Source organism: Cervus elaphus, chromosome 29 (assembly GCF_910594005.1).
Source record: "Cervus elaphus chromosome 29, mCerEla1.1, whole genome shotgun sequence".
NCBI classification, from domain to species: domain Eukaryota; kingdom Metazoa; phylum Chordata; class Mammalia; order Artiodactyla; family Cervidae; genus Cervus; species Cervus elaphus.
Window position 1 is genome coordinate 10,276,955 of NC_057843.1, and position 27,763 is coordinate 10,304,717.

General features: G+C 36.2%; 1 protein-coding gene across 9 annotated transcripts in view; it reads right to left on the reverse strand.

Annotated features, from left to right (window-relative positions):
* HMBOX1 (homeobox containing 1) overlaps positions 1-27,763 on the reverse strand; it is a 200,562-nt gene that overhangs the window by 105,308 nt on the left and 67,491 nt on the right. For all 9 annotated transcript variants that reach the window (XM_043891135.1, XM_043891134.1, XM_043891133.1 and 6 more), the window contains exons 2-4: positions 19,032-19,111; positions 11,285-11,761; positions 3,877-3,962 (exon numbers count right to left, since the gene is read on the reverse strand). In XM_043891135.1, the coding sequence (XP_043747070.1) occupies positions 3,877-3,962; positions 11,285-11,761; positions 19,032-19,054 (586 nt within the window). In that variant the 5' untranslated portion in view covers positions 19,055-19,111. The remainder of the gene's footprint in view (positions 1-3,876; positions 3,963-11,284; positions 11,762-19,031; positions 19,112-27,763) is intronic.

Consider the following 27,763-nt stretch of genomic DNA (forward strand, 5'->3'; position numbering starts at 1 on the left):
CTGTCATTTTTCCTATCAGTAGGATATTATTTATACAGACCCCACCCATGAACTTCTTGTTTATCTTATTATAGAAATCCTCCAAATCTATAAAAAGAAGCCTCTGTATTTTGTTTCTGGAACAAGCACATGTGTGGTAATTTTGCACCTCACTACACATTTTTATTTAGCATTTCCTTTTGTTATGCACCACTCGTTCTCATTTTTACCCAAGGCTGATTTATTTCATTATGTCACATACTGGAGTTAAACTTAACTGACTTTAACAGACTCCAATCTAGGACAGATTCCAGGGCACCATATCTTTTACGTTGGGGGAGATTTCATCAGGTAGCTATTCTTCTAAGATACATTTGACTAATTTGTTAAACAGGCAGAAAAATGTGCCAATATTCTAATCAGGTGCCCCAGTGAGTGAGCCCCAAGTGCCTAGAAGCCTTCCTAACTTTGGCTTCTTTATCTTAGCTGTGCAGTTATGAGGGCTAAGCTTTACACTAGTTCTCACTAACTCACTATTCTCTAGCTGGGTCTCTCTTCTGGAATGAAAAGCATTGCTCCTGAGTTTAGTTGGATGGTTAGACAGGCTGTGGAAATGTGACAGACATACAAGAGAAATACATGAATTCAGTAAGCAGACCAAAGGGACAATGAACCAATCTGGTTATAAATCATCCTCAATCCCCTGCCTAACATAAACAATTGAATTAAAGTAGGTAAAAGAAAAATGCAAATCCCTTAAGAGAAGAAATTCATGCTGCTGCGTTTGTTGAGCAAATAAGTATTTCCAGAGGGGAGACATCACTGGAGAAAGTCACACTGGGTAAATTTTTACATGTATACCTTTGTTAGCTTCACTAGTACTCCTTTTCTAGGGAAACGTGAGATCTTCAGAGAGTATGTGCAATGCTAGACTCTTTGAGAATGTATAAGAAGATCTCTGCTTTTAAAGACTACTACTCTAAAATGCAGAATTGAAATGAAGTTTAACCTCTCAGGGCGGTAAACTAAGTGTTAATGTCAGGCAAAAAAGAGAGGTCTACATGGGCTACAGTGATCAAAGAAGTCAGAATGAGGATAGTAACAGAAGCAATGTTGATAAAAGGTTCCCTGGTGGTTCAGTGGTAAAGAATCCGCCTGCCAATGCAAGAGACTCCAGTTCAATCCCTGGGTTGGGAAGATCCTCTGGAGAAGGAAATGGCAACCCACTCCATTATTCTTGCCTGGGAAATCCCAGAGACAGAGGAGCCTGGCGGGAGATAGCCTACGGGGTCACAAAGAGTCAGACATCACTCAGCAAAAACAATACTGATTAGCAGGAATTGTGAAGACCAGGGTGAGCAGATGAAGGCAAGCCAGGCACAGTCAGTGACTAGTGAGCATCCTGGTGAACAGAGACAGAAGCGGCAAGTAGCTGAATCCAGCTAGCAAGGATGCTGAAAACAAGATGGCTATAAACAGCAGGCTGGAGTAGATTATAAAGAACTTCATTTTCCATACAATGGAGAACCAAAGATATATGAATGAACCCAAGTTTTGACTAGGAATGAAGAGGAGAAAGAACAACTTGAGGTGAGGCAGAAATGAGGGGAAGAAGTTTTTAATGGTACCAAATCATATGATTACAGTGGCAAAAGTCCACGTGTTCTAACAGATAACACATGGAAAAATTTCAACTCTTGCTTTCAAAAACAAGAGATGGCATCATGACGACTGCCACTGACTGAGACAATGCTAGACAATGCGAATCCATGGCAGTTAATATCAGGAAAGCTCACTAGTTTCCTGGAATACTACTTCTCATCGCAAATCACCTGGCGATCTGGTTAAAATGTAAACTCTGATTCAGTAGGTTTGCTGCTGCTACTGCTTGCTGTGTCAGTCATGTCCGACTCTGTGTGACCCCATAGACGGCAGCCCTCTAGGCTCCGCTGTACTTAGGATTCTTCAGGCAAGAACACTGGAGTGGGTTGCCATTTCCTTCTCCAATGTGTGGAAGTGAAAAGTGAAATTGAAGTCGCTCAGTTGTGTCCGACTCTTTGTGAGTCGGACATGCAGACCCCATGGACTGCAGCCCACCAGGCTCCTCCGTCCATAGAATTTTCCAGGCAAGAGTACTGGAGTGGGTTGCCATTGCCTTCCCTGTTAGTAGGTTTAGGGTGGTACATTTCTAAGAATTCCCCAATACTGCTATACCATGGACTATATTTTGAATAGCAAGATGCTAAAATATCTTTAATTTCCCTTTCGAAAAAGGCAGTATTTGATGTATGGTATAGCTAATGCCTCAGATATGTCTAAGAAATTCCTTTTAGAGGTACTGTATTATAATTTGCATCAACATCTGATGGGTTTCAAAAGACACTATTTTAAAGGTCCAAGATGATTCAAGATTCAGGGTATTCAAGATATTCAGAAATATTTCCACTTGGGCAAAATCAACTTTATCATGCTGCTTATAACACTATAGTTTTGTCTTTTTTATCTTTTTTAGGCTGGCAAACTAGAAGATACTATTGCGTCTAATCTTGGGGGCTGAATTAAAAGTCCTGAGAGACAACTGATCTTTTCACAGTGCACATCAGTGGGTTTTGGTAAAACCCACCTAACCTGCCCTTACAATGCCCTTAGCACCACACCTTAATCCCTGAAGATAAAAGTAACATTTTAAGCACCCTATTGAAAAACAACTGAAGATTACAAAAATTAGATTCATAAATAGTTCTAGAGGAAAGGACATGCCTTTAACTTTTTTTTTAAACCATGAACAGAAGTATCATTTATAAAAATATTTTACTAGTATAATATGTTACACACATATTAAGACTGGGTGACCTTAGATTCTTGGGGTGAAATTTAAGACTTCCAAAATCTCAAGTTTCATTTTTAACCAAATGGTCAGTAACGTTTGAGGAAAATGTATCAAAGTCTAGAGAACAGAAATAACATCTTAAAATTGGAAGGTGTTGTTGAAGACCAGATTCAACTATTTCAATGTATTAACAGAAGAAACTGAGGTGCAAAGGCTAAAAAGGCCAAAGTCGCAGAGTTGCTACTGGAATGTTAAAAAAAAGAAGGGGAGGAACAAATTAATTTTTGTATCTGTTAATATACAACACACAACAATATATCAACTACAACATGTATGTAGTTGAAAGAGTTTCTGGTTCCTCTCATGACTAAGACATAGCTGATTTTACTAAGCTCTTAGAAATTACTGATATCCGAGAAAAGAAGACTACAGACCAACAAAGAAAAGACATGCTACCCCCAAATTTAAGAACTTCATAAAAAATGCAATCTGAATAGAGAATGACACATATACACCACATACTCAGGATGGGGCTGCTGTTGGCTGAGTAATGGGATGGGGTATAAAAAAATAAGGAGAAGACACTGGTCATTCTTATCTTCTCAGTAATGGTTTGAGAATATACATTTTCTTTCACATATGGAAAAGTGGTTAAAAAACACAACTTCCTTCACTCCCATGAATCTTTTTTTTAATTGGTAAAATAAAGTAGATTTGGAGGACTGTAAAGCTTTTAAAAATATGAAATGTAGAAAGCAGTTGGATGTGCATGTGTCATAAGCTCTGTCACAATTACAAGAAAACCAGAGAATCCTTTTTAGTCATAAAATAGGGAATTTTGTGCTTATTACAAATGCTATAAAATTTACTAGCACAAGATAAAAAAAAAATCACTGGAGAAGTTCCAAGATATCGGAGACAATGGGTTTTAAATCACAGGCATACATTATTATGCCTAAGTTGACAGATCTGCACTGCAATGCAGAAATGCAAGCAATATTCCAACATCTGCACTAGAAGGCAGAGACTAGACAAGATTCCAGAATAAAGGGCTCTTCAGCTCTTACCTGTTACCTGTGCAACAACTGCTTGGGAAATCCTCCGATTGGCAAGAAAGGCTTTGATTTCCTCTTTTATCACACTGCTGTCCCTCCTAACAAAAACAGAAGACAAGACCAACAATGTATGTTGAAGGTAGAAATCCTCATCTTTGCTAAGAAAGGTGAAGCAGAGAGGTGGGGAGAACATAGAAAGAAAGGACACAAAAATAAAGGTAAAACAGACCAAGCTTGTGGGAAAATATGAAATTAAAACAAACCAAGAAACACCAAATATTCAAGTCCTAAAACAGCACACCATCAGACAGACGCTTTAGTGAATGCCACAGTAGATGTAAGTCTCATACCAGAGATGGTTAATCGCATGCTGTGTATAATTCACATTAGGAACAAGCTGCCATATGGTATATGCAAATTTTCATTACTGGGGAATGAATGTATCTTATACAGACAGAAATCCTAGAAAAATAAAAAGCAGCAACAACAACAACAAAAATCAGTTGTGAGTAGACTGTGGTTTTGCATGTTAACTATGCAACTGCATAAATCATGTTTAGTTCATTTGAAAACCTTTGTCAAAGGAACGGAAATCATCATTCTCATGACTGCTAAAATGCTGGCCATTTTAAGGCGCTTTTTTGCCTTTTAATTTGCCTTCTTTGTCCTTACAAACCAAAAAAATTTTAGGTAGGGTGGGCTGAATATAAAATTTTAGGATAAAGGACACATTAATGTCCTAATACATGTAATACACAAGATACTTTATACTATATTCTATGTCCTTGACATTACATATCATAGACCTAATTTTTCCTCCACTAAGACTCTTATAAATTTTTACTTATTTAAAAGTTCAAGAAATTCTCAAAAAGACTAGACATTCACTAGAATGACAATGAATGGGAAGACGGTTTCTCTACCAGGACAAAGATAATACTTCAGCGAAAATTATACCTAAAGCCTTAAAACTAATCAATTTCCCTTTGAATGTTCACAAGAATCACACAAATGGATTTTTTGTTCAAGCTCAAAAGTAACTAAATAGTGGTAACTTATGGTCTAATGCAGGTGATCAGCAAACTATGGCCCATAGAATAAATTTGGCCTCCCATCTGTTTTCATATAACCTGTGAGCTAAGAGTAGTTTCCACAGATGAACATTTGCAATCAATTTGATGACAGGGAACACTAACTTTGAACATGAATCGGGCAAAATATTATCCCCTCCTCACCAAAAAATTCTATTATTCTCTATAGGCCTGTATCTTAAAGATGGTATTTGATGATCAATTATTATTCTATATTGAATTTTGCAAATAAAGATTTGTGATCATTTGCTTTCTCTCTTGTAAGTATCTATATCATGTCCTCGATTTTGCCTCTTGACCACAAAGTATAAAATGTTTTCCATCTAACTCTTTACAGAAAAACTCTGTGGACTCCTGATCTCAGACAAAGGGACCGTGAAATCCTTATAAATTGCTTTGTGAATCACAAACTCCTAACTGGAGCTGAAGTCTCTCTACAGATTATCTGGAATGAGAAAAGTAAAGTATCCTATTCCCAAAGAATCAGCAGTGATTTACTCGAGCAGATTGGCAGTCCTTTGCTGAGGAGGAACTAAGTGTTCTGTTGGTGAATTTCATGTTCCCTTTCTGGAATTCTGGAAAAGAGCAGAGAAGTGATGGTAGGGACAGCTTCCAATCTGGAGCTCCACAGTCTACTCTTCATCCATTGGTTGGAAATCCTAATCAAAAAGATTCCCAGAGGAAGAAAATAAAGAATCAGCAGCCTAATCCAGTACTTAAAGCTTCTCATACTGATCTAGATATTGGCCAAATTCCTTCCAAAATGCTTATTTATACTGGAAACATTTCTTTGAAAAATATGCATTCGTATTTTGAAATTATGTATCTGAAAGAAAAGGACACAATACATTTAAAGGTCAAAATACCCATCTACATTACCATCTGGCTCTTAAATATCCAACAACAGTCAGTAGAGCAAGAGATAAACTTCAGCAGTATCTATTTCAATCGGTTTATGTAAATAGAACAACCAAATTATTTGGTTTCTCATACAGATGCAAAATTAAGCTGAAAAAATTTAAGTAAAGCATTGCATTCCAATGTATAGAATGTCCTTCTAGGGAAATGAAAACTGAATTTAAGAGGGCATCTAGTAAGGTTAAATAAAAATGTGCTTTTTGGGGAAAATGCTGAAATGCTATTTTCTTGACTACTGATTTAAATTGGAATCTAAATCAATTTATTTAAAATCAATTTCTCCTCAAGTAGAGACTAAGTTATAAGGAGGAGATAACACTCAATTATTCCAAGAGGGCACATCCAGTTTGTGAATTATTCACAGCCCTGCAGTATGATATTACCAAGCACTGCAGCAAGACAGAAGGAACCCCAAAAAGTCTGCAAAGGAGCAGAAGTTCACTTAACCCTCTCAGAGATTCTATTTTTAGATATGTGGGAAGTTTCTAAATATCCATAATGAGTTTAAAAAACTAAAAACAAAAACCTCTTTACTCAACTGCTTTACCAGAAAGAAGCTTTTTCAAACTGAAGAAAAACAAAACTTAGAAGATAAAGGGTGTGCTTGGGCAAGTCATTTAATAATGTTGGTTTCATCATCTGGTAAAATAAGAACAGTAACATGTCCCCTACCCCATCACAAGGCTTTAAAGATTTTTCTCCAAGCACTGGAATTAAAATTAAATGAAAATTAGTATCAAATGTGTGTACATAATATATAAAATTTGAAAATTCTTCAGTGTAAGACTTTTTGAAACTGTAAAAGCATTATATAAAACAATGACTATCATTTTATAATATGCCAGAGAGAACTCAAGGAAAAAAAAGAAACAAATGATCTAGTATAAGTACGTAAGATTGAAGTTAACATCTGTATTGGATATTTTAAGGCACCATGAAAAGATTTCTATAAAGTCATTTTAGATGCAAGTGTTTTGTCATTTAGTTGGTTTCACTAGGTATTTCCAAAATAGTAACAGCATTTAACTTTCACTGTGTTCAGTTCTCTTATGTTATTTCAAAAACGTCCACCCTACTGGGTTAAATTTGTTCTCTAAGCTTTCACATATTCTCCCTCATTCTTTCCACCTTCTTTAACAAACGACCTGCCACTCCTAACGTCCACATCATATCCTGTGAAATCACTGATTTCTTGGTGTGAAAATTCCTTCATTTACTCCAAATTTGTCTCATCTCTTATGCCTTACTTCCTCTGTCTAAAATTTGACATCTTTAAAAACAATGTATCCACTTTTCCACCCTTACAAGTTCTCACTCTCCTCATGATTTCTACTCCTCCAGTTTTATGGAGTTCAAGTGAAGTGTAGGCTGATCTTTCTTTGATTCCATAGTTTACTTCTAAGATAAGCTACCACTCTACTTCGATCTAATCACTTAGATACACTCAGTAATGCCTCTTCATGAAGGCACCCTTTTTAAAAGACATCTTAAAATAATAATCACCATCTAATCAGAGTTCTCGCTGATCCTCAGAGCTAAAAATGATAGTTTCCTCTAATAGCTAACTTTAACCATTTCAAATATACATACCAATATATTACATGTGATTCTGTATTACAGTTGTTCCTGATCTGGTCTTATCTCTACTAGCAAAGTCCCTGAGCACAAAGATTTTGTCTTATTCATTATGGAGTTTGCATATTTAGAGCTTAATTTGCTCCATAAATGAACAAATCTGTAGTTAAAGATAAAAGGTTGTAAAATGGAAAACCTGATGTAAATAACTTATTAAAAAGAGCTCTAAATCCCTAATGTTAAATATGTTTAAGCTTCCCAAAACAGAATGGAAGAGAGTTATGTATACTAGCTCAAAATGGTAATGCCTTCTTTTCTGGAACACAGGCTATTAAAGACTGAATGTTTAAAAGTTGCATATTTTAGGATCTTCCAAATTCTCTTAGTTGATATACACTACACATTCTTTAAGACCTCTTAAAGGTAGTCATCTATCTCAAGACTTTCAGAGGTGGAGCAATACCTACCAATACAGAGTATTTCACTGGTGGAAAAACATAACTACACACAAATTCTTTCACACATGAATAGGAAGCTGCTCCCTTTAATTTCTACTCATGGAGATAAAGCATAATTTAGAAGCTTACAAGATAATGTTAAAACAAAACCTACTCTGTATGTATAAACAACATGGTAACTGAATACTATGTCCTATAGAACATAAATCCCTACCTACACAAGTAAATAATCTATTAGGCATATAGATAACCAACTCGGAATAATGTCTCAGAATCCTAGATAAAATACTAAACACTCATGAAATTTAGTATGTGGGTAGTCAGGAATAACATCTTTTATATGACTAATTCTGATAAGCCTGATTTCAATTGTTATTTTATACATACACAGTAGGATAATACACTTTAATAGATATACACTATTAGCAGATATATATACACACCTATATATAAACATATATACTAATAGATGCATTTAAAAAATATTAACATGTAAAATGTCTTTATCCTAGCTCTTGGTTTTAAAGTCCTTCCTAAAATGTTATACTAAACAATTTGCTGAGAATCCACATTCTAGTTTCCCTTTGATTTTTTCAAAACCCTGATCAATCCAAAAATGGACAAAGTAGCAGTTACTTTCTTTCAAATTAATCAAATTAAAAAAAATTCTCTCTTGTATACTTTAAAATTTTTAGGAGTTCAGTTTGTGGACTCAATGGATTATGAGATTTGAAAGCTAAATTTTACAGCTGAGTGCCCTGGAGGCTGGCTAACGTGAGCGTGAGAGTGAATTACCTGTGACATGTGTCGGAAAGGAGGCAGGAAGGCATTCGGGTATCCATTCTCCCTACCTGGGGTACAACCCTCTGTGTCATCAGAGTGTGGAGCGGGCAAAGGGGAACGGGGGCCTCTGTGGGCACAGCGCACTCAGAAAGATTCACTGCTCAAAACTCATTCTCTGACATTCGACCAAATAAAAATTCATTCAGCTACCCAAGGGACTGACTTGAAGTGACAAATATCACTTGTGGGGAGAGTGGAGTACATTAAGGCTTTCACACTTTGTCTTGAGTTATATTAATGATCATTCCTAAAATTTTACTTAAATCTACACACATGAAAAATGTATTTACAGAGGTAACAGATACCAGTGACAGACACACTGGTAATAAAGACATGGGTTAGAATTGAGCTCTGCCACTTAAGTTTTCTTGGGTCAAGTTATTTTTGTGTATCTTAATATCTCTGTTCTACCTCACATATAGCATGGTTGTGATAATTAAAAGTGAAACAGTCATGCAATAAACTTCTCCCTCAAACCTGAGGGCTGTGATTATTTGTAAACTTGAGAAAAATGGGAGATGGGCACAAAGGAAGAGTGAAGGTGTGGGTGAGGGTGCAACGGCAGAGGACCGCAGAGCGCCGGAAGGATCAATGAGACCGCCAGATGATCAGAGGACAGCACAGGAGCAGTTCTAAGAAAGAAGTCATAAAATATCCCACCTATGCAACAAGGGGCGGTATGTAAATTAAGTATTGGTAACAATTACAAACACACACACACACATATATCTAATGATGAAACTTGAATGTGTGTACTTGCTGGATCCACAAACCCTATTGTCAAGCTTTTAGACCACTATACTCAAGTTTCAGACTCTGGACAATCTTCCAGAGACTTTTATTAAAAATAAACTTTTCCCAAACTTCCCATTAGTCTAAACCACACCTGGGAATTAACTAATGCTTTTAAAGTTCACTAAACCTGATTAACTACAACAACAACAACAAAAAGGCTAGCATCCTAACAAATCTTACTGTTGATACCCACTCTGCTTAGGATAATTAAAAACTAACCTTGTTACACGTTAACTATTAAAGTAACTTCCATTTGCCCAAATGATCCTCTCTCAGTCTTGACAGTGATGTAGATGTTAAATTCAAAATGAACATATAAACTTCGGCCAGCTGTTTAAGCAAGGAAAATGAATGAAAAGCCACACTGATGTTTCATACTTTTAAGTTTTACAAAGCTTAAATAACAGGTCCTGTAGGTGCTCTATGAAACCATTCATTACAGTAATTACATTGGAATCTAGATACAACAGTCTATTTAGCCCAGGATTCCCTATATGGCAGTTCCACCCTAAATGTAAATTCAGGACAGTTTGTTCAAAAGATTATTTTACCTTTGTGGTACTACAGACCTTTCAGATGGCAATATTAAGTCACCATTATACTATCTTAAACTCCTGCAGTCTTATAGAAGAACTACAACTCATAATTATAGGTTAAAATTTTACTTCTGACATATTCCTGCTACAGTTTCTTTCATACAAACCACAACGAATCTATCTGCAGGCTCTCCTCCCTACAACAGCAGTGCTAATCTACCGAAAATAATGCTTTTATCTCTTTCCTACAGATCTCTAAAAAAAATCCTTTAATTTCTACCATGTTAAACATAAAATCACGTACATGGAATTCAAATCTCCCCCAAACCTGTACTGCCCCCCCAATATACTATTCTTATTACCGTATATAGCCAATCTGCAGTTCTTAGAAGACTAAACATGTCCTGCCTTTTCTACCTTAACTTTAAACAAACTTCCTATATTTCAAAACAGAAGCTATCCTTTAACGTTTAGCTCAAATTCATTTATTCACTTGACATAATAAGCCCTTAACATGTGCCAAGGACAGTTCTAGATCCTGGAGACCCAAGAATGGGAAGCACAGCAGTGCTGCCCTCAAAGTGTCTCAGCTTCAGGGTGAAGCTCTTTAATTACCTCTGTTGAAACTGGACTTCTTCAGGGCTTCAAACTCAAGGTGCTTACACTTATCTTGTAATAGATGACATTAAATTTGTGTGTGTGCACGTGTGTACAGTATCTACTGCGAAAATCAGAACTTCAATTTCTTAGGAATAGAAACCATGCCTATTTTTCTTAAGAACACTGCTTTTTAAATAATAGATGCTCAAAATTAGTTTGTCAATTGGCATGTTGGAGGGAAAAATTAAAGAGTACACATATTATTACAAAAACACCCTACCTCTCAGAGAAAGTACTTACAATGCATTTAAGGCTTACAGCGTATTTGTTAGCAACTCATAAAATTTAGATGTTAGAAATTAGAGCCATAGAGAAGGCTAACCTTTGCTTAGATAGCAGAATGGAAAAGACTTATAAAGCAGCAAAGAGAAAGAACTTAGGTAGAGAAAAAAATTTTTGAATTAAAAACATAAAAATTTTAATTTTTTTCTTTATCACCTAAGGGGAAGTTCTCATAAGGAAAGAGCTGAAATACAGCTTTATTACTCAAAATCAGTCTAAGCACATAGATATTTGGAGGACTCTAAATAAGAAAGAAACTAACCTCATTAATTCCTCCACTTTATCATCTACATCTAGGTCCTCTTCTGAGGCTTCAAAACTGTATGACCTCTGACCCATGCTGTTGGCATGGTAGCGAGTTGGTGACATCTTCCCATTGGACGTGGATAATCGCTCGTTATTCTCCCTCCCGTTCTGATTGGTAGTACAAGGCTGTGGGGAGGTGTCGTAACTATTGCTAGGTGACGGGGACATGCCCGAATGCTGGGTCTGCGTGGAAGCTGTAGCTGTAGAGGAAGAAGCTGGAACATTGTTGGTACTATTCCCATACGAACTTCCTCCATAGCTGGACCTTCTTCCAAACTTGTCGCTATGCTCTTGATCAAGGCGGTCCAGAGTTTCCAAGGCATGGAGAATTTCATGTTTAGTCATTCCAGTACGCCGGAGGCGCTGGAGCAGATCTATCTGCTCTATGGTAAATCTGGGTTCATCTGTATAGTGAGACATGGTTTCCAGCAAACTAAAAAAAATAAAATAAAATAGTCCCTTTATTTATAATATCTACCAAAGAATGTATCATTAATGTACTGAGAATGAACACAGACAAAATATTTCTCTATCAATGTCTTTACTGAAAATGACTAAGACATGATTAAGGGTAATATTTTGTTTTATAGGCAAAACTGACCTAGGAATTCTGTAATTTTTATTTGGCATAGACAAAAACAATTTGGTAAGCTTAGCCCAAGTAAATAACCTACAACTAGCAAAAATATTTAAATGGAAACATGAGAGGGGCACACAAAAAAACTTAATAAGCACCATTTCACCCACCACTTTGCAATTTCATGAGTATTTCATTTCTGTAACGTATTCTCTCTATATAGTTATCTCAAGAAATGGATCTTGAGTGGTTGTGTCCACAATGAACTATTCATTTTTCATAGGAAACTGCTTCCACATCATGCTTCCTTTAACTAACACAAGGTACTGTAGTGCACCAGAAAATGCCTCAGAGTCAATGACAATATTAAGTTTAAGGGAATTGTCAAATACCATAAAAATTCTCACCATTCGAATTCCTTTCTTATAAAACTTGACTTTCATACTAAAGATTCTTTTAAGTGGGAATTTCTTCTATTTTTATGGTTCTAGTGCAAATAGGTTGCATGGCATGCAGCAGGCTCTCAGTAAGTGTTTGCTGATGAAAATAAATGTCAAAGAACCTTCTCATCCTTTCCAGGTAAACTTCTACTCTGAGACAGTTCTAAGCTCTTGGAAATCAGTTTCTCTATCCCTCTATAAGAGGCTTTCCTGGTGGCTCCGAGGGTAGAGAGTTTGTCTGCAATGCAGGAGACCTGGGTTTGATCCCTGGGTCAGGAAGATCCCTTGGAGAAGGGAATGGCAACCTACTCCAGTATTCTCGGCTGGAGAATTCCATGGACAGAGGAGCTTGGTGGGCTACAGTCCATGAGGTCACATAGAGTCGGACATGACTAAGTGACTAACATACACACACACTTATCCCTCTATAAACATTTACTGAATATTCACTCTAGGTCAGCACTGGGCAAGAGTTTCACGTCATACAAGCTCAGTTCCTCACAACAACATTGAATGGTAATTTTTTTTTTTTAGTACTGCACTGACTGACTGTTGAGGAAACTAAAGCTCACAATGGTTTGTATCTTGGAAAAAGTCTCATTAAGACAAAGGAAAAAAGATTTAAACCTAGATCTTACTGACTCCAAAAGAATGCATATATGGCAGAAATTATAGGAATCAAATGATATGGGACACAGACTTTTGCCCTTTTTTAAGTTTCCAGTTTAAACCACTTAGACAAAACCACTCCACTGAGGGACTAGGGGTTCTAGTAACAGCTTTTTTTTTATATTTAAAATCTTTAGTCCATATAGAATTTGTATTTACTTAATGAGTATCAAAGGATTTGAGCTTTATTTTTCCCCAAAAGGATAGTTCACTTGTCCAATATGCTTTATCGAGCAGTACATCTCTTCCTCTCTGGTCTGAAACACCAACTTTCTCATATATATGAAAACTCCACACAAATCTGTATCTACCTTTGGAGTGACTGTTTTGTCTTCCAAGTCCTTTTTAAAAAAAGCAAGCAGAAATCTATAATTTTTATGTGAAGTCATTCTAGTTTTAGAGATCAGCTCATTAAAAATAAAAACAGACGTTCTATGGGCCTAAAATAATATGTTGCAGGTTGTTTGTCCCCATGGGCCACACTGTCTGCCTTCTGCCTATTCACATTTTCTTTTGCTCTCTTCCAATATTCATTTGTGACAAGCTATTCATCATAAAAATCCTGTCTTCATGATTATTACATTCTTTCCCGATTGTTTTCTTCCTCCAAGATTTTATAATGAAAAATTTTAAACCCATAGAAAAGGTGAAAAAAAAGCTGACAGTGAATGCCTATACACTAATCATCGAGATTTTACCATTAGTATTTTACTTGCTTTACCACACAGTCTATCCATGCTCTAGGCACCCATCCCTCTATTCATTTCATTTTTTGATGCATTTCAAAATCAGTTACAGACATCTGTACACCTCTCCTTAAATCCTTCCACGTGTAGATCATTAGCTAGAGCTCAGTATTTGTTCAGGTATTTTTTTCTATTGAAGTAAAATTTACATAAAATAAAATATGCAAATCTTACATTCACCATTCTTTGAGTTCTGAGAAGTACATCCACCTGTGAAATTAAATCTCTGGGAAGATACAGAATATTACCCTCATGCCAGGAAGTTCCCTAGTGCTCCTTCCTGGTCAGTCCCCATTCTCTCTCCTCAGAGGCGACCGCTGCTCAGATTTTTTCTCATGACAGAGGTTAAGTTTTTCTGTTCCAGAACCTCATACAAATGGAATGTCTATGTACTCTTTTGTGTAAGGCTTCTTTCAGTATAAAGTTTTTGAGATTCATCTATGATGTTGTATGTATCAGCAGTTTATGTTTTCTTATTGCTGAAGAGTACTTTATCGTAGGAATATACCACAGGTTTCTTTAGCCATTCTGTTTCATATGCTTGGAATGCCAATTACTAGCTATTCTAAAGCTCTGCCTATTACAGTTGTCCTACTCTACTAACTTCCTTGTCAGCTTCATATATCTGCCCTCCCCCCATCCCCAACCTATAATATATCACTGACTAGTTGGGTGAGAGAGAAAAAAACAAAACTTTCAACCAGAGTAATTCATTTATTTTTTCTCCTGACTAATGTCAACAGAAGAGTATACCTTGCTTAACACAAATGCTCTACTATTAAAATAATATGCAGTATTGGTAATGTTTTGTTTCATGCTAGTTACGTTATATAGGTGCATAACAAGTGAACATTTACCAAGTTGTACACTACTGATTTGTACATTTTTCGGTAGGCATATTATATTCAAAATTTGTTGAAAAAGCTGTGTAAACATTTTCTGAATGGCTTATAAGAGACACTTGACACTACAGTTTTATCTTAACCCTCAGCCCTTGGTCCTTTCTAGTGTTTAGTAACATATTAGTTCTTAATCCCAGAAAGTTCTTTTTAAAAGTAGCTGCCAAATCCCCTTAGTAATCCAAATAATTTACCCTTTAACTTACTGATTTGGTAAATTCAGGTTTCTATATATTCTTTTCTCTTGAAAATGGAGTTGTTCACTGCTAACTTTAGTCTTCATGCTTTCAAAATACATCATAAACAGACCTTATCTTATATATGAGATTTCAAGGACTGTTTTATTTTGCAGACAGAAAAAATCAACCATGATATTTTCCTATCCCATTTATATCACAGCTAATAGTATTCTATATGTAACTCTTCAAACCTCTTTCTGTATGGGGCAGCACTCTGTATATTAGTATACAACTAAAATGAATTGCGTGAATTTAATCTGTTAACTGAAAAGTATTCACTATAAAGCTTATATTAGACCGACCAGAACTAAAGATTCCACAGTATCTAAAACAATGTATTTATGTCATTTCAGAGTCACGGACTATGGGAACCACTTTATTTTTTGCCATGCTGCATAGTTTGTGGGACCTTGGTTCCCTGATCAGGGATCAAACTCACGCCCTCTGCAGTGGAAGTGTGGAGTCCTAAAGGCTGGACCACCAGGGAATTCCCTACGGAAGCCCATTTTAAGAGTGGTTAATTCAAAAGTCTTAAAAGAAGATAAAAGAAGGCACCTATTATTTTGTCTGCCCAGAATGTCTGTTTCGAACCACATGTTCTTGGAAAGGATGAAAGTGAAAAGTGGAAGTGTTAGTAGCTAAGTCATGTCCAACTCTTTGCGACCCCATGGATTACAGCCTGCCAGGCTCCTCTGTCCATGGAATTCTCCAGGCAAGAATAATGGAGTTGTTCCCATTCCCTTCTCCAAGGAATCTTCCCGACCCAGGGATTGAACCTGGGTCTCCTGCATTGCAGGCAAATCTTTATCATACAAGCCACCAGGTAAGCCCTGCCACTCAAAATGCCCTACCTTCTGGCCAATAGTGTAGGCACACAAGGAAACAGCCTTGCTCTTCTCAAAATATTCAGGTTAGAGTAGCAGGAAGATGGACAGTCACTATAATTGTGGTCAGCTGCAAGAAGATGTTAGTCTGGTATATTCCTCACCATGTAGAAGGAGCTAGTTTGTAGGAAAATAAGGCAGGCATAATAAGAAATGCAGGGCAAAGCAGAAAACTCTACAGTATTCACATTCGTTGTTCTAGTCATTCCTAAGACCCTACTACATCCCTGCTCTTCTTCTTATATTGTCATGTAACAGCATGAAAGTGAAAGTGTTAGTCATTCAGTCATGTCCAACTCTCTGCGATCCCATGGACTGTAGCCTACCAGGCTCCTCTGTCCATGGGATTCTCCAAGCAAGAATACTGGAATGGATGGCCATCCCCTTCTCCAGGGGATCTTCCTGACCCAGGGATTGAACCCAGGTCTTCTGCATTGAAGGCAGACTCTTTACCATCTGAGCCAACAGGGAAGCAGTTTAACTTCACAGAGACTTCCCTTTATGCTTCACTTTGTTTAAATTAGATGTATGTGCCCTGCACCAAGAGAGGTCCCTAATACAAAGACATACCTAAAATAAAAAGATCTACAATTGCTAGAGCAAACTGTATGACTGCCCTAGAGCAGGGTGGGATAATGAGCAGGATCAAATCATACATGTGACACTGAGGGCACGAGATTTTATTGAGAAAATGCCAAGATCAGAGGCTCGCTTAGATACTGAGAACAATATTCCAACGTACATTAACATAAACAAAGGCACACATCCTGTCATTTTCAAATTTTATTTCTTACAATTCACCTAGTTTAAGCACATCATCATGAGATTATGGCAATAATGACCTAGAAAGGTCATCTAAGTCCATGATACCAGCAATTCTTTTACAACAGAAAAAGATAACATGTAAAAGCTGAATTAATTTTCCTATATAACACAAGAACTGTTCACAGGATAAGGAACATCTTTCACTTTAAATTACTCATCTGAATGCAGACTCAGGCCAACAATAATTGAAAATGATGTGAGGAGAATTTCGACACTGTAATAACACAGACAATGTTTAAAGCATAAAAGAACAATTAAATTCAGGAATTATGGCTCAGTTCACAAAGTGACATTCTAAAATACCATACTATTAACACCACAATAGTAAACCCTTTTTACAATTAATTTTATCTCTACCTGTATATGTAAACCCTTCTTGAATAAGTCTTGAGGTTCAGAACAAACTTTAACTAAATCCTAGAATCATGTAGAGGAAAGAAGGTTAAAGCATTCACAAATGCCTATCTTGAAATCATATGTGCAAAAATGACACGACCACCTTACTTGTAAAGCATCAACAGCGAATAAGATTTTATTGGATAACAGTATTTTCTTGAGCTGGATTTTGCTGTTTTTATCTTGTTATCTAGAATGACTAGGCAAAATATGGTACAGTCATATATTAGTTTTGGCATTCATGGTATTTATTCCATGATGATTTAACACATTATAGAGTCAATCATAATATTAACCAACGAAAGACATACTAAAGGCTCTTCATACTATTTATGGCACGTCACTCTCACAACTATTATTACCATCAAAGGAATGGCAGTTTTAAAGTAAGAAAATGACAAGAGTAAGTAAGAAATGAAGATTTGCTGGGGACTGAGCTTACAATATGGAAAAGTGATTCTGTAACTCAAACCAATGGGAGAACTGACAGAACAAAGGCTATCACTATAGGTAAGAGCATAAAAATGTTTTCAAAATATATTGATATTGAGAAAAATAATATTATATTCAACTTATAATTATACTTTAATAGTTCTTAAATTACCACAAATTAAGGTTGAGATTTTTAAATAACAACCATCTATATACAATGGGGAAAGTAAAATCCAAGTAAAAACATGAAAGTCTGTAGAGGGAGATATAAATTAGGTGTGGAATCAGAGAATAGGAGACCATTTAGACAAAAATAATTCAATTAACATTTACTGAGATTTCCCCAGTGGCTCAATGGTAAAGAATCCGCCTGCCTATATAGAAGACGCAGGTTTGATCCCTGGGTCGGGAAGATTCCCTGGAGAAGGAATGGTAAGCCACTCCAGTATTCTTGCCAGGATAATCCCATGGAAAGAGGGGCCTGGTGGACTACAGTCCATGGTGTTGCAAAGAGTCAGACATGATTTAGGGACTAAACAACAACATTTACTGAATAACCTCTGTGTGTCAGACTACATACAAAGTAAAAAGAATGCAACAAGGCACAGATAAGGCAAAAAAAAAAAAAAAAAAAAAAGCTTCACAATGTTTACATTCTAATGGCTATGGAGAACAGCCATTAACAAATAAACTGTACTTTTTAAAACAGGGAAAATTAGGCCCAAAGCAACAGAGTATCATCCCTTTCCCAAGTACACAGCTGCTTAGCAGCATCTCAGGCCACAGTTCACACCACCTGGTCTATTCCAGAGACTTTCTGATATACTATAAAATCAACAAGAGAAGAAAAATGTTTAACAAAAAATCTCAGTAACAAGGAAAATCTATCATTATTCTGCTTAGTGGATTACAGAACGGACAACCAAAACAGAAGGAATTTAATTGAAATGTAGACTGAACCGAATTTAAAAAAAAATACTTACGTTAAAGATGCACTTACTGAGCTAATAGGTGCTTTATCTTCTCTAATATCTGAAATTCCCGGAATACTTTTGTTCAGAGGCCTATTTAATATGAACTAGTGGTTACAGCTGATATCCTAGCACAAAAAACTCCCAATACCACCATCCAATTTGTATTTTTTACCAGACTCCAAAGAAAGGCTACCAACTGCATTAGCTAATAGGCTTAACTAGGCTTATTATCCCCAGCAGGTAAAGAAAATGGCTATTCGTGCTTATGAGTTTGCATACAAAGGGCAGCACTAAAGTAACATTCTACCAATATCCTGCTTGTCACAAGCAATTTAATACTAGCCATCTGTTTCACAAATTTCTAGGCTATTAAGCAGTTTAAAATTATAAGTAATTTTATGTTCAACTGAAAAATCTATGTTAGACTTCAAAGTTGAAAACAGAAATGGTAAAAGACAAAGGTGATACAGATCTGAAAACTCATTCCTTACCACATAACTATGAAAAAATTATTTCAACTCTACAATTGCCTGCTATCCTTTTTGTACTATAATATAATGATTTCTTAACTTTATTAAAACAATAGAGAAGATAAAAATTAAGAGAAGAACTAGATACTCACACCACTGGAAAGGAACTGAGCATACTTTACATGAGGTGAATCAATATCTTTGCTAGAGATGATCAGCGTTATTTATCATTCTGTAGAAAAAAAGACAGAAAATTCAGAAATACCTTTAAATTAAATACTGAATAAAAATTTTAATTATATAATTTAAGGATTAACAGTTAACATCAGATATAATCAGGTTTTTAAAAATTACTTTTTATTTTTCAAATAAAACATTTGTTTGAAGGAACATTTTAAAAACAGAAAAATACTTCAAATTACTCACTTGGAAAAATGAAAATCATCCCTGAAGTTTATCTTTATCTGTTACCAGATACCACCCAAGGAAACAGATTTAAACATGAAATGGAATATATATATATACACACAATATTGTGACATTCAGAACAACTTGTTGATAATAACTCCAGCGCACTTACGTAGAATCCTATAAACAAAAAACATACCACAGCATGACTGAAGCTAATAGTCTTAACTGGGGGTAAAACCTGGGGTGTAGTTCCAAGTTTATTATTTATTTTGTTGTTGTTCAGTCGCTAAGTCACATCCGACTCTTTGTGACCCCATGGACTGTAGCCCGCCAGGCTCCTCTACCCATGTGATTTCCCAGGCAAGAATACTGGAGTGGGTTGTCATTTCCTTCTCTAGGTGATCTTCCTGACCCAGGGATCAAACCGACATCTCCTGCATTGGCACTGCGATTTACCACTGAGTCCCCAGGGAAGCCCATTATTTATTTTACTGCTAGCCAAATCTTACAGTGACTTAATTTCTTTGAGTATCAATTCACATCATAAAACAGAGGTAATAAGTAACTACTTCAAAAAGCTACAAGAACTTAAAACATTTTAAAAATGGTGGTGATGAAGTACTTCACAAACTATCAAGTAGCAGGGGCTTTTACTACTAACTTTAAAAAGACACCAATAACGATGTCCATTCTTGAACAGGCTTAAGTTAATAATGGAGCAAGTTCAGTACTTCTATCTTCTGATTAGCATTCTACTGCTTTATTCAGCGTTTAGACGCTGTGACCCCGTTCAATTCAGACACAGATCTTAACAAAAAATGAAATCTACTATTCACAGTTTAGGGGCTAAAGATCATGTATTACTGACTGCACTTACTAGCAGTTTCAAACCACAATATATACAGGGAACTATTTCCATTAACTCCAAGTTAATACTAAAAATTAGATGAAAGCCAAAAATGTTGATGTCAAAAACTATCACATTAAAATACACATTCAGCACTAAATTATATTAAGCAAGACCAAAGTGTCTAACAGTGATTAACGATATATGTGAAATGTACACAGTAAAGTTAGAAACCTTTCACATTTGCATATTCTAAACTGTAGCTTTAATGAAGTTCCTGCTGTAGTTAATATTCTTGCTGACGTGAGAAATACTGGTCCTACATGGCAGATATAAAACACAAGAAAACCTCCTAAAAATACTGTTGATTGCATTTCCTAGACAAAACACCAACAACAAGCCACAACATTGATTATTGGTCTATATATATATATTTTTTCACTCCTGCTCAAATTTAGTTAAAATATACTTAATACTAGCCCTGAAATAGAAACAAGGTCATAACGTGAGTAAGATATGGTCCCAGCAGTGTAAGAGCTTATTAAACTATGGCGGGGGTGGGGAGTAAAATAAAAATTTATACACATACACACACACACACATCCAATAAAAGGCCTTGAAGTAATAAGACTAACAATGCAAGATTTATGAGCACAGCAATTCAGAAATTAATTGGTTACAGAAAACTGGGAAGACTTCTTTAAGTGAGATCTCAGCTGTTATTTGAAGTGTAGAATAAGACTTCCACCAAATCAAAGTGTGAAGGGAGGTGAGAATCAGTGGAAGAAAAAATCAGGAAGAGGAAACAGTTTAAAAAAGATTATGAAGGATGTTTAGGGACTAAGTAGACCTGTCTTGTTGGCCTTTAACATGTACGTATGAGGAACAGACAGGTAGAAAGGGAAGAATTACACAGTCCATGGAGGGCTCATAAATGCCTTGCAGTATTTCTGATCTTAATTCTATAAATATGAGAATACCACCACAATTGAATCAGACAACCTAGGGGATAAATCACCAAAGACCTTCATTTCACAGATGAGGAAACAGATTAAGACACTGATACAGACCTATATAAGTGCAACTCACTGAATTTATGTCATTTATATTCCAGACATAAATGGACTTGAAGTAATACATAAAAATAAAGCATTCAAAGGACAGAAGATCAAGCAAGTTGCTGTGAGCTCTCTGCTCCCAGGTTCAATAACATAGAGTGTTCCTGGCATAAGAGACAGATTTTTTAAATTGACAGATTAAAACTGTGTATTAAAATCACATCATTAGAATGGCTATAATTTTTGAAAAAACAGAAAATAACAAGTATTGGCACAGATGTGCATAAAATAAAACGTTTGTCATATGACTAGAAAATGACAAAAGCAGGCTTTAAATCAGGCCTCAACTCCCAAGTCCTGGGTCTGCCAGGTCTTCATTCCTAAACAGCAAGGATTGGGGAAATAAGATGAACGTCTGCTAAGTAACCCAAATCTTTATGTGTCTGTGTCGCAGAAGCTGATATTCTGTTTAGTCCTGTCATGTTAGGTTGTACTAGAATTGGTTTGCTCATTTTCCTTTGGACCATTGCCTTATATTTCCTGTCATGGACACATGGCTAATGTTTCTGGCTCCTCACAGTTTTTCTGTACTTTGACCCCTTCTTGCCCTAAATTCTTCAGAAGCTGTGATAGTTCAATACAGTCAAATATTTTCTTCACCAAAAAAAAAAAAAAAAAAAAAAACGTTTGTGTGTTCTGATGAAAAATGTAAAATGGGGGTACTGCTATGTAAAATAGTATGGTGGTTTCTTAAAAAATTTAAACATAGAATTATCAGAAGATCTGCAACTTCAATTCCAAGTATATACGCAGAAGTGAAAGCAGGGACTCAAAAATATATTTGGACACTCAAGTTCATAGTAGCATAGTCACAAAAGCCAAAAGGTGGAAACAAATATCTATCAACGGATGAATGGCTAAGCAAAATGTGATACATGCATATCATTCTGCATAAGGGAATATCATTCTGCCTTAAAAAAGAAGGAAATCCTGACATGCTAACATCGATGAACCCCAAAGGCATTATACTAAGTGAAAGAAGCCAGCCACGAAAGGTCAAACACTGTCTAATTCCACTTTTACAAGATATTCAGTCTTCAAACTCAGAGGCAGAGAGTAGAATGGTTCTTAAGGGGGGCTGGGGAAGGAGGAGTTAGTGTTTAATGGTGCAAAGTTTTAGTTTGGGAAGATGAGAAAAAGTTCTGGAGATGGATGACAGTGATGGTTGTACAACAATGTTTATGGTACTTAGTGTCATGAACTGTTTGCTTTAAAATTGTTAAAATGGTAAGTTTTATATTATGTATGCTTTAGTACTGAAAAAAGAAGAGTGTTATAATAAAAGAAAACACATATTAAAAGGTATCAGGGATAAAAGTTTATGGATGCTGGATCATATTTAAGCACCTAGCTATAAAAAGTAAGCTATAAAAGATAAAAAGAAATCACCTACTTATTGGACTTCTCATCTACTATACTTAAAAGAGAAAGAGCTGAATAACATTCACAGATGACTGAGAGAATTCTGTACCAACAAAGCTTACATTTTTATATAAGAAAAACACTGCAAATATGCAAGAATTCAGAGAGTGTATTTTCTCAGTTACCTCAAATGAGACACATAATATAAAAAACTAAGAAAAATGTGCAAAAATATTTTTACTTATAAACTACAAGATGAACTAGATAATCTTTGGATCAAAGAAATCAAAATCTTCATTTTATTTGAAATGGTTTTAGTGTTCTGCTACATAGGACACGCAATAAATATATATTATATATGTGTGTGTGTTTTTCCACACAGAGAAATCTGATCTGTGGAAGAGATCCAGTAATGGTGGTAAGTGTAAGCACAGGGTGAGAACTGGACAGATTCAGAAAAGGGTGGGAAGGGGACTGTTCTCAGAGAACTGTATCATTTTAACCATATGAATGTTATTGCTCAGTTAATAAATCAAATTAATAAAAATAGGAATTAAGAGCAGGAGCTCACTGAACCCTTTGTAATTCAACACTAACTTGAAGATTATAGCAAACTAATAAGACATAAGAATGAATTAACTGGAATAAATACTGGAATGAAAGAGAAATATATACCTTTTTGCTAATGATCTAAATGAATACCTAAAAAATGTAAGCTACTCTAGTAAAAAAAAAAGTTGAAGTTTTTTGTTAAGAAGTGTGACACAACACTTTAAATTAATTTAAAAAATTTCCCCTAGTTTAGCAGGAGACACCTAGAAAAACAGGAAAAAAAAATACATCAATCATACTAGTAACATTTTTCTAACACTTATAAATAGCTGTATTGAGAAAAAGGCTCCCCCTACAATTAAAGTTTAAAAATAGGGACTTAAAATTAGAAAAAAAAGAAGTCCAAGAACCTCCAAGAAAATGAAACAAAAGGAGAAGACCAGAAGTGGACTTCACCGGCCGGACAACAGAATACACACAAAAGACACTACGCAAACCAACACGACACCAGCGTGGGAACAGACACACAGCTGAGCGAAGAGAAAAAGAACTCAGTGATTTCAGAACATACAAGAAAACACACAAGCCATTTCAACAAGCTACGATAACTTATCATCGGGCAAAAAATTAGATCTTTATCTTAAATTATATATAAAATTTAAATTCCAGGTGCAATAAACACACATCTATAAAACTCAGAGACACATTCTACAACAAAATTTAGAAGACGGTATGTCTTTTAAGTATTCTTAACAAAGATGAGAAACTTTAAAAGGTAGACATAAGAGTTTAAAATTTCCTACTACAAAAAATCCATAAAGAATTTTTAAAAAGATGTCCTTGTCATCACAGGGGACTGGAACACAAAACTAAGAAGTACAGACATACCTGAAGTAACAGGTAGGTTTGGCCCTGGAGTACAGAATGAAGCAGGGCAAAGGCTAACAGAGTGTTGCCAAGAGAACACACTGGTCACAGCAAACACCCTCATCCAACAACACAAGATAAGACTCTACACATGGACATCACCAGATGGTCAACACCGAAATCAGACTGATTATGTTATTTGCAGCCGAAGATGGAGCAGCTCTATACAGTCAGCAAAAACAAGACTGGGAGCTGACTGTGACTCAGATCATGAACTCCTTATTGCCAAATGCAGACTTAAACTGAAGGAAGTATGGAAAACTACTAGACCATTCAAGTATGACATAAATCAAATCCCTTATGATTATACAGGGGAAGTAATGAATAAATTCAAGGGATTAGATCTGGTAGACAAGAGTGCCTGAAGAACTATACACAGAGGTTTGAAACACTGTACAGGAGGCAATAATTAAAACCATACCCAAGAAAAAGAAATACAAAAATGCAAAATGGTTGTCTGAGGAGGCTTTACAAATAGCTCAGAAAAGAGGAGAAGCAAAAGGCAAAGGAGAAAAGGAATGATATACCCATTTGAATGCAGAGATCCAAATAATAGCAAGGAGAGATAAGAAAGCCTTTCTAAATGAACAATGAAAAGAAATAATGATAAACAATAGAGTGGGAAAGATTAGAGATCTCGTCAAGAAAATCAGAGATACCAAGGGAACATTTCATGCAAAGATGAGCACAATAAAGGACAGAAATGGTATGGACCTAACAGAAGCAAAAGGTATTAAGAAGAAGCTGGCAAGAATACACAGAACTATACCAGCAATGTCTTAATGACTCAGATAACAACGATGGTGTGATCACTCACCAAGAATCGGACATCTTGGAGGGTGAACGATGGTGTGATCACTCACCTAGAATCAGATATCTTGGAGGGTGAAGCCACCTAGGCCTCAGGAAGCATTGTACATGAACTGAAAACTGCCAGATGTTCAAGCTGGATTTAGAAAAGGCAGAGGAACCAGAGATCAAATTGCCAACATCCATTGGATTATCAAAAAAGCAAGAGTTCCAGAAAAATATCTGCTTCATTAGCTATGCTAAAGCCTTTGACTGTGGGGATCACAACAAACTCTGGAAAATTCTTCAAGAGACAGGAATACCAGACGACCTTACCTACCTCCTGTGAAACCTGTATGCAGGTCAAGAAGCAACAGTTAGAACTGGACATGGAATAAAGAGCTAGTTCCAAATAGGGAAAGAAGAACGTCAAGGCTGTATATTGTCACCTTGTTTACTTAACTTATATGTAGAGTACATCATGCAAAATGTTGGGCTGGATGAAGCTCAAGCTGGAATCAAGATCGCCAAGAGAAATATCACTCACCTCAGATATGCAGATGACACCACCCTTATGGCAGAAAGTGAAGAAGAACTAAACAGCCTCTTGATGAAAGTGAAAGAGGATGGTGAAATAGCTGGCTTAAAGCTCAACAATCAGAAAACTAAGATCATGGCATCCGGTCCCATCACTTCATGGCAAATAGATGGGGAAACAGTGGAAACAGTGACAGACTTTATTTTCTTGGATTCCAGAATCACTGCAGATGGTGACTATAGCTATGAAACTAAAAGACACTTGCTCCTTGGAAGAAAAGTTATGACAAACCTAGACAAGGTGTTAAAAAGCAGAGACATCACTTTGCTGACAAAGGTCCGTGTAGTCAAAGCTACGGTTTATCCAGTAGTCAAGTATGGATGTGAGCACTGAACTATAAAGAAAGCTGAGTGCCGAAGAATTGATGCTTTTCAACTGTGGTGTTGGAGAAGACTCTTCAGAGTCCCTTGGACTGCAAGGAGATCCAATCGGTCAATCCTCAAGTAAATCAGTCCTGAATATTCATTGAAAGGACTGACGCTGAAGCCGCAGTTCCAATACTTTGGCCACCTGATACGAAGAGCCAACTTTCTGGAAAAGATACTGATGCTAGGAAAAATAGAAGGCAGGAGGAGAAGGGGACGACAGAGGATGAGATGGTTGGATGGCATCACGAACTCGATGGACATGAGTTTGAGCAAGTTCAGGGAGATGGTGAAAGACAGGGAAGCCTGGCATGCTGCAGTCCATGGGGCTGCAAAGAGTCGGACACGACTGAGCAACTGAACAAAACAAAAAACAAGCAAATCAGAAAAAATATTTGACATGTAGAGAAAGAATAGATCCAAGCTGTCATATTTATTAAAAAAAAAAAACACTCAAATTTACTAGAAGTCAGAAAAATAACAATTAGTTGAACAACGAGATATAAATTCAGCAAAAATTTAAAAGATTATAATATGTCCTCAAAGGGTACGGTCCTTTACTGGTCTAAGGACAAAGTCCTTTTGGAAAGAAATCCAGCAACATAAACTGAAATTTAAAGTATTTACACTTTTGAGTCCCCTGGACTGCAAGGATATTCAACCAGTCCATCCTAAAGGAAATCAGTTCTGAATATTTACTGGAAGGACCGATGTTGAAGCTGAAACTCCAATACTCTGGCCATCTGATGTAAAGGGCTGACTCACTGGAAAAGACCCTGATGCTGGGAAAGATTGAAGGACAGAGGATGAGATGGTTGGATGGCATCACTGACTCAGTGGACATGAGTTTGAGTAAACTCCGGGAGCTGGTGATAGACAGGGAGGCCTGGCATGCTGCAGTCCATGGGGTCGCAAAGAGTCGGACACGACTGAGCAACTGAACTGAACACTTTTAATGAGTAGTCCTATTCCTGGGAATCTATCATATATAAACAAAAGTAATCATACACAATACGTACAACTTATTTACGTATTTACTTACATAGGATATTTATTGTCATTTATTTCCCTATTTCTTGTCTCTATAAACAGAACTGTTTCAATCCATACAGGAATGGCTGAATAAATAACAATATACTTTGATCAATGAACACAATGCAATCAAGTAGAGTTTTATCAGGTGACTTGGTGGGATTTGCACACTGCCACATTGAGTTAAAAAATGAACAGCAAAATGCAATCAAATGAGTATGATGAGATTGAAAAAGAAAACCTACAATAACAAAAATGAAAGTTGCTCAGTCATGTCTGACTCTTTGCCACGCCATGGACTATATATATATAGTCCATGGAACTCTCCAGGCCAAAATACTAGAGTGGGTAGCCTATCCCTTCCCCAACAGATCATCCCAAGCCAGGAATCCAACCGGGGTCTCCTGCATTGCAGGTAGACTCTTTACCAACAAAAACAGTCCTTTTATAGGCATGTCTCCTGTCAGTATGTTTATTGACATACATACATAAACGGACATGGGGAAAAAATAGATGGTCAACAGGTATTGGAGGTGGGGTTAAGGATGAGGGTATACATAGGGAATATGCGTAAGGAAGGATAAAAGCATCTATGCAATAGTTAAATACACAATAATGCAAACAAACTGTAAACATTCCTACTATCAGAAATGGAGTCAATTGTCAAATAATGATTTTAGGGTTGTAAAAATTCAACACAATGTCAGGTTTTTCCATAAGGAAAAAGACTATTGTCAGCACTGATGATCCTTGAAGAAAAAAATGTAACCTGGAAAATCCATTAGGAATAAGAACCTGTAGATGGTGGTAAAAAGGTTCTTTTTATTCTAGCTTTTCTCTTTAACATAAAAAGTATTAAACCATATAAGGTAAAGGAGAATTT